General features: G+C 43.0%; 1 protein-coding gene across 4 annotated transcripts in view; it reads left to right on the top strand.

Moving 5' to 3' along the window:
- The window catches only part of LOC122542284 (myocardin-related transcription factor A-like), a 200,812-nt gene that overhangs the window by 57,051 nt on the left and 135,478 nt on the right, over positions 1-8,283 (top strand). For all 4 annotated transcript variants that reach the window (XM_043679873.1, XM_043679871.1, XM_043679876.1 and 1 more), the window contains one exon: positions 354-561. In XM_043679873.1, the coding sequence (XP_043535808.1) occupies positions 354-561 (208 nt within the window). The remainder of the gene's footprint in view (positions 1-353; positions 562-8,283) is intronic.

Raw genomic sequence — 8,283 nt, 5'->3', positions numbered from 1 at the left:
CTCCTCCCTCCTCCCTCCTCCACCATCATCTCCTCCCTCCTCCCTCCTCCACCATCATCTCCTCCCTCCTCCCTCCTCCACCATCATCTCCTCCCTCCTCCCTCCTCCACCATCATCTCCTCCCTCCTCCCTCCTCCACCATCATCTCCTCCCTCCTCCCTCCTCCACCATCATCTCCTCCCTCCTCCCTCCTCCACCATCATCTCCTCCCTCCTCCCTCCTCCACCATCACCACCTCCCTCCTCCCTCCTCCACCATCACCACCTCCCTCCTCCCTCCTCCACCAAGTGTTTCTAGCAACTGGGATGTATGCAATCTTTTTTAAACCATTTTTACCCCTCCATCTTTTGTAGGCTAATATTCGAGCCAAGGTGGATTTGCCGAATGAAGTGAGCCTTCCCCCTGCCGTCTCTGGGACTGGAGCAGACGGCAGTGGGGTTGGCGATGGTGAAGACGATGGTTCGGCTCCAAGTCCGCAGAGTGAAGCGGTCACGAATGAATTGCAGGAGCTCACACTGCAGTCAAGCAATGGCCTCTCTCCTTTGAATAAGAGAAAAAATGGTGAGTACCTATGGACTGCATAGTACAGTGGTGTCCTGCATGTTGGCACTTTGTGGTTTTGCCCTATAGTAGAGTGCAGGTGAGTTTTTGCCAATCAAAAGTTCAAGCTGGAGCTGGGTAACAAGGGATCAAAATAGCTGCAATGTCTTGTCTGCTCAAATACTTTGCCAATGTTTACTACGCAGAATAGTTTTTGGATGCAGTATCCCATAGGAACCCTAGCATCAGAACTATAATCCTCTCGGAGTTTGTACCACGTGCACATCTGAAAGTCCAGTCCAGCGTAATGGGGAGCATTCTCGCCTGTCAATCAGATAATCATGGTACAAAGTACCCCTACAGATACTTGAACCATCATGGAGGCTATCAATCCTGCACTGCTGGGTGCCGTCTTTTGAAGTAGCCATTTAATCTCTCCTTTTTTATCTCTCCGGGTTGATTCCATAGCATGGTTTTGAACAAGAGAATGGAAGCTCTCCTTGTAGTGCTGACCAATAGTTCTCTCGAACCAGTGTCGCTAAAGCAGATAAGGCTGGTCTTGGGTGTGTGCTGTATGCAAGCTGGCTGCTACACTAAAGCTGCATTCCAAACGTTCATCAGTATTTCACAGGCTGTGAGACATTCAGGGATGACCTGAGGCAGTGAAAATGCTATACGAACATGTGTTCTTCTCCTGTTGTGGAGATGGTGATCAAAGCTACCTGAAGCAGTGATACAAGCTATTCTGTATTCATGACAGGATACGCTCTCTTGAGACTGGAGATATGAGATATGAGAGTTGGCTCTGGCATGAGTGTTCGTGTTCCATTTATTCATTCTTTGTTATAACGGAGGGTGGGGTCACAGTTTCAAACAAGCACTTTAAAAGAAAATTAGCAAAATTTAGCCAAAATCAACATGCACATTGTTATTTTTCTCTGTCATCTGTTTTCAATTTTCAGAAAATGCCAAAACTTTCTTGGAGATGTTGTACTTTGTTGTTATAAAATTGTATAAACAATTCAAAGGACAGATTCTGCTCTGCTTTGTATGTGTGTCAACAAATTACATCAGTTTGTGTTTTTATTGGAGGCATCACAGCCAAACGACGCTAGAAACACTAAGCAGGCCAGGCAGCATCTATGGGGAGAGAAGCAGAGTTTTTGTCAGAACCGATGGTAAGTCGTCAATTTTGACCCATTTCTTGTTCTCTCTCTCGACAGATGTTGCCTGAATTGCTAAATACAGCATTTATTTCAGACTGCTGCCATATGTATTTTGCATTTTAAACCATCGAGACTTTTAAAACAGCTATATCTTCTATATTTCACTGCCACAGAAGGCTGTGGAGGCCAGGTTGTTGAGTATATTTAAGACTGAGATAGCTTCTTGATTATTAAGGCTTACGGGGAGAAGGGAGGAGAATGGGAAACCTATCAGTCACAATTGAATGGCGGAGTAGACTTGATGGGCTGAATGGCCTAACTTTTGCTCCTATGTCGTATGTCTGTTTTCTCAAATGATTTGAAAAACCCTGTACTGTTCTCTCTTTTTTCCTTACAATTTATAATTTTCTAACATCTTTCATGACCCCTCCAAACCCGACCTTTGCTGTCTCATGGTTACTGACTGTCCTATATAAATCTGATTAGGATTTTAATGTGAAACAGATTATAATCTTGCAGTCACTTGATCAAGGATGACTTAGTTTCAATCTGGGTGGCTGGATTCTGCATTGGCTGATCATTACTGCATATCCTGCAGACTGTGCCCCTGTAGGATGGGTCATGTCTGTCGAGTTGGGTAGATGGGTTGTTGGAAGTTTGTGTGCTTTTTCCGATACCTTGACTTTGCAGAGATAAAGTTCCAGATGCCCCTCAATTTGTTGCTGCTTGAATGTGTGCCTCCATCTCTCCTGTCGCAAGCTAGGATCTTTCACAAGTTGGGAATGTCTGTCTTTGCTAGGATGCTTTGAGAATATCCATATAGCTATCACACTCCTTCATGGGAGCCTCCTGTTGTGGCTGAGGAATGAGCAGAACAGTTGCTTTGGGAGCCTGATGTCAGACTCACAGGCAATATATCCCAATTGTTGGAGCTGGTTTTGAGTATTAACATCTTTCCACTGGGCATACTAGTTTGGAGAGGATACTGCTGCTGGACTATCTTGTTACTGGCACCACTGGCAATACTTTTCTGGTGCTATGCGGTGCCTGTTGTGGGTTTTCCAAGCATTAAAAGTGAGCGGGTATCACTGCATGCTGTGTGATTTATAGTTACTTGTGGGCAGGGAAGAGTCATAGAAATGTACAGCACGGAAACCGACTCTTCGGTCCAACTCCTCCATGCCGATCAGTTTTCCAACCCATGCCCCTCATGATTTTATAAACCTCTACAAGGTCAGTACTCAACCTCCGATGCTCCAGGGAAAACAGCCCTAGCCTATTCAACCTCTCCCTATAGCTCAAAACCTCCAACCCTGGCAACATCCTTGTAAATCTTTTCTGAAGAGTCCAAATACTTCGTTTAAACAAAAAGCAACTTGTTTTGAACTTGTTTAAAACTAAAATCTACACAATTTACCTAAATTTTACAGCCTTTTCAGGAAGTTGAACAAATCTTAATGTAGGAATTTACTCAAAATATGGTGCAGGTTTTGTTGTCTATTGTAGCAATAGTGATCTCTCGTGTGTTTTTTTTTGAGGTTAGAGTTGAGCGCACCCAGAGGGCAAAAGTCTCATACAGCATCGAAACAGACCCTTGAGTTCAACCAGTCCACGCCAATCATGTTCCAAATTAAACTAGTTCCACTTGAAATTAGCCCAAATCACTCAACCTTTCCTATTCATGTGCTTATTAAAATATCTTCTAAATGTTGTAATTGTGCCTACATCCATGAACTTCCTCTGGCAGTTCATTTCACATATGAGCCACTCTATTTTTAAAAAAAAGTAGCCCCTCATGTCGTCCTCACACCTTTCTCCTTTACTTAAAAAATATGCCCCCTGGTTTTGGACTGCCCCACCCAAGGGGAAAATAAAACCCTTCCTACTTAGCTTATCTGTGCCCCTCATGATTTTATAAACCTCTAAGTGCACTTCTCAATCCACTATGCTCCAGGGGGGGAAAGTCCAAACTGATCCAGCAGCCTTTTATAACTCAAACCCTCCATTCCCTGCAATACCCTGGTAAATCTTTGCTGAACCCTCTCCATTTTAATAAGTTTTCCTACAGCAGGACAAACAGAAATGCACACAGTGCTCCCAAAGAAGTCTTAACAATGTCCTGTACAACCTCAACATGATGTCCTAACTCACATACTCAATGGTCTGAGCAATGTAGGCAATCATGCTAAATGCTGCCTTAACCACCCTGTCAACCTGTGATGCTAATTTCAAAGAATTATGTACCTGAACTCCTAGGTGTCTGTTCTACAATATTACCCAGGGTCCTACAGGTCCCACCCTAGTTTGTTTAACCAAGATGCAATACCTTGCATTTATTCAAATTAAACTCCATCTGCCTCTCCTCAGCCCTTTCACCCAATTGATCAAGATCTCTTTGTAACCTTAGATAACCTCCTTCACTTCACTATACCACCAATCTTGGTGTTATCTCTAAACTTATTAATCATGCCTCCCATATTCTAATCCAAATCCCTTATGTAAAAGACAACAAGCGTGGACCCAGCACTAATCCCTGTAGAACACTGCTGGTCATAGGCCTCCAACTGCAAAAACAACCCTCCACCCCCCAATAACTCCTATCTTCTGTTATCCAATTTTATATTCGTCCTGAATCCCATATGATCTAACTTGGCTAATTAGTCTACCATGTGGAACCTTGTCAAAAGCTTTACCAAGTCCAAGTGGAGGAGAAAGTGAGGACTGCAGATGCTGGAAAGTCAGTTGAAAAGTGTGGTGCTGATAAAGCACAGTTGGTCAAGCAGCCTCCGAGAGCAGGAGAATCAACGTTTCGGGCAGGATACTCCTGATGAAGGGCTCATGTCCAAATGTCAACTCTCCTACTTCTCTGCTGCTGCCTAAACTGCTGTGCTTTTCCAGAGACACACTTTTGAGTCCAAGTAAACAGTATCGACCACACTGCCCTTCATCTATTTGGTTGCTTCCCTTAAAAAAAATTCGATCAAATTTGAGAACTGATTATCCCTAGTCAGTTCTTGCCTCTCCAAATGCATGTAAATCCTATCTTTCAGAATCACCTCCAACAATTTACCCACCACTGATGTCAGACTCACAGGTCTATAGTTCCCAGGCTTCTCTTTACAGACTTTCTAAAATAAAGATATGACATTAGCCACCCTCCAGACCTCTGGCACCTCACCCATGGTTATGATACCAGTATTCCTGCTAGGAGTTCTGCAATTTCTTCCCTAATTCTCTCAACGTCCTAGGATAAGCTTGATTAGATCCTAGGCATTTAGCCACCTTTACATTTGCTAAAACCTCCAGAACTTGCTCTTCTGGAATTTGAACTGTTTTCCAATCAATATTTATTTGCATGAGTTCTCTTGCCTCTATTTTTTTTTGCTCCACAGTAAAAACTGATGTGAAATATTCACTTAGTATCTCTTCCATATTCTGGGGTTCAACAAGTGAACCACCTTTTTGATCTTTTAAGGGGGCCCTATTCTCTGTCTCATTGCTGTTTTGCTCTTAACGGACTTGTAGAATCTCTTTGGCTTATCCTTAACCTTATCTGTCAAGGATATCTCCGATCCCTTCTTTATCTTCCTGATCTCCCTCTTAAGAGTGTCCCTACACACTTTATATTGATTAAAGCATTCATTTGATCCCAGTTGTGTATATCTAATAAATGATTCTTCCTTCTACTGTCCAATTTTGTATTTGATTGGAAAGCTCATCCTGAATCCCACATGATCTAACTTTGCTCATAAGTCTACGATGTGGATTGACTAGAACCTCAATCTTTATTCAACAATTGTATCCTAATTTTAACAGCCTCACCCTTCACTCTGACAGGAACATAATGCCTCTGAACTCCTGTCAGCACAATTTTGAAAGCCTTCCCACTTGTTAATCATCCCTTAACCTGCGTGTAGTCTACTCCAATCAACTTCTGAAAGTACTTGTTTTGTACCATTAAAATGGGCCTTATGCCAATTAACATCATAAACTTTTCTTGAAGGCTTCTCCTTTTCCAAGACTCTTTAATACTAATAGAATTATGATCACCAGTCCTACAGTGTTCACCTACTAATAGTTCAGTCGCTTACCCTGCCTTATTTCTCAAGCGACGATCAAGTTTTGCTTCTCCTGTAGTAGGTACATTGATATTTTGAAAAAATCTCGTGCTCTTGGTTCATGTATCCTGAGTCCAAATAGTCACCACCTTCCCTTGAATTTTCTCATTGCTTGGTTTTAAGTGCATCCAGTTCAGATGTTATGATCCTGCTGTTCAGCATTCACAATAGTGACTGCACTGCAAGACACTTAATTTTACCTGAAATGGTCTGACACCTCTTAACTTGCTTATTGTGCCCTTTCAAGATGTGAAAGTTTGGAAACGGTGTCCCCTGTATTCTTTGGTCAGCAATAATGTGGCCCTTAAAGTGTATTGAGAGTACAAGCAAGTAACATTCTGTGGTCCATGCTGAATGGGAATTTGGCGCAGTGGGCGGCCTTGGTAAATAGTACACATCGCCAAGTGACGAGAGTAATTGACAGAACTGTGTGTAATGGAGAGCAATATTGGTTTACCGTTTTAAGAGCTTGATTGGCATCAGCTGTCCTTTGATTTGATGACATCCACTCAGTGCTGTGACTTTGGGCCAGTCTCGGACCTCTGGATATCTGAGCACTTTGGGGAAGATTGTCCCATGTGGTCATGCAGGGTTTGCTTCCTTTTCTTCCCCTCTGTGCTGTCACTCTGCCTCTTGTTGTTGAGATGTTGGCTTCCAAGTATGAAGAAGCTCAGTTGACAAGTTGTTGTCATTCTCAGTAATTGGTCGCGAGATCCTCCTGGTTTTTAATGTAATGCAGCTGCACTTCAGTGGTAGCTTCATTATACCTTGGTAGGGTTTTCTTTGTTTCGCTGGAACTCTGGCCATTTGAGTCTAGATTAGAGTGGTGCTAGAAAAGCACAGCTGGTCAGACAGCATCCAAGGAGCAGGAAAATCAACGTTTCGGGCAAAAGCCCTTCATCAGGATTGCTGCTTTGGCCATTTGAGTGCTGACTCTCTTTCGGGAGAGAGTGTTATTTGGTCTTTAGGATATAGCGTCCAATCTGCTGGGATTGATTTTGCAGGAGTGTTGCCTATGTACTTGTGCTGACTTCTAGCTTCTATGTGGAAGGGAAGATTGAAGGAGGTAGTGTCTCACAACATTAAGGTTCTGGAGAATAATCTATGAGAACAGAAGATCGTACAAAATTTCTTTGCACTCTATGAAGTGGAAGTTGGTGCATTCCATTTATCTTACTGAAAGAAGTTAGTGAAAGGGTTAATGTTGATTGCTGAAAAAGTAAGTGATTGCGCAGGGCAAAGTTCATTGACATTGTAAAAGCTTTGTGTATTCAAGGCTGTCCTCATTGAGGTGGTGAGCTCATACATGATGGCTGTATCAAGCAAACAGTAGGAGGGGCCCATACCTGAACATGCTCCCCTCCCAAACTCAGCAATAGTCACCAGTGGATGTCCTTTTCATGCAAGCGTTTTCAGGAGAGAAATTGCACAGTCCGGGGAAAAGAACAACTTGTGACCACAAGCCACCTTAGGGAAATAGAATTGTTTGGAAACGGAAGATCCGCTACTCATGATCCACTATCTTTACATAGCAGGTAAGGCAGCACACATGTTTGAGGCATCTGGGATGTACTTATTTAAATGGCTGTCTTCCTGGGAGCAGCTCATTCCCAGTAGATTGGGTTAGCTCTCAATTGTTTTCTTAATGAGAGAGCTTTCCAGCAGGAGCTGTGGAGCCTCCGTGATGGTAGTGATGTGCTGTATTTTACTTTTCTGTTCTGGACTACAGCTGGGATTGTCCATTTCTGTAATTGGAGTAACACACATTCTGTTGCAGCTTCTGAGTTGCATCTGAGTGGTAGCATGTTTGAATAAAGAGTCTCGACTGTGCAGTTGTCTATGCTTTTGTAAATCAAATAACATGGTGGGATTTTCACACCTCAATTTGTCACCTTTCCCCCTGCACACTTAAGTCATGTACTATCTCTCAGTTTGGGAGCTGTGTGATATCGAAGACTTCTCCAGTCCCACAACACAGGCAGTGATTGTGTCTCGGGTTGACTACTTCAGTTTTCTCCGTGATCTTTCTGTAGAGTATTTGAACGCCCTGCAGGCCAGAGTCTTGGCGAAGCTCTGACGCATTGTACACTGTCGCAGCCCATCAGTAGACCCAGTTGTTGAGGCATTGTTGTGTTACAGTTTGCTGGGTTGCAAATTGTATTGAAGGCGATCAGAGTGGGAGAATCTCTTGCCAGTCATTGTTTGGCAAAGGCTAGTTAATCAAGCCCTTTTTTTATTGCCTTTAAAGGTTATTATCTATCTTCCTATGTCTTTTCGTCAGTATTCAATCAGGAACAGGACATTGTTGTCAATGTGAGTACTGAGTCACAATTAAGTAGAATGGATGGCTTTGAGGTATGTAGAGAAGAGGTGTTGTAAATTCTGGGAAAGGGTGAAAATAGATAAGTCCCCTGGGCCTGATGGCATTTATCCTAGGATTCTCTGGGAAGCAAGGAAGG

This window comes from Chiloscyllium plagiosum, chromosome 39 (genome assembly GCF_004010195.1).
Source record: "Chiloscyllium plagiosum isolate BGI_BamShark_2017 chromosome 39, ASM401019v2, whole genome shotgun sequence".
Taxonomy (NCBI): Eukaryota; Metazoa; Chordata; class Chondrichthyes; order Orectolobiformes; family Hemiscylliidae; genus Chiloscyllium; species Chiloscyllium plagiosum.
Note: the sequence above shows the minus strand (reverse complement) of the source record. Positions and strands in the feature narration are given on the sequence as shown.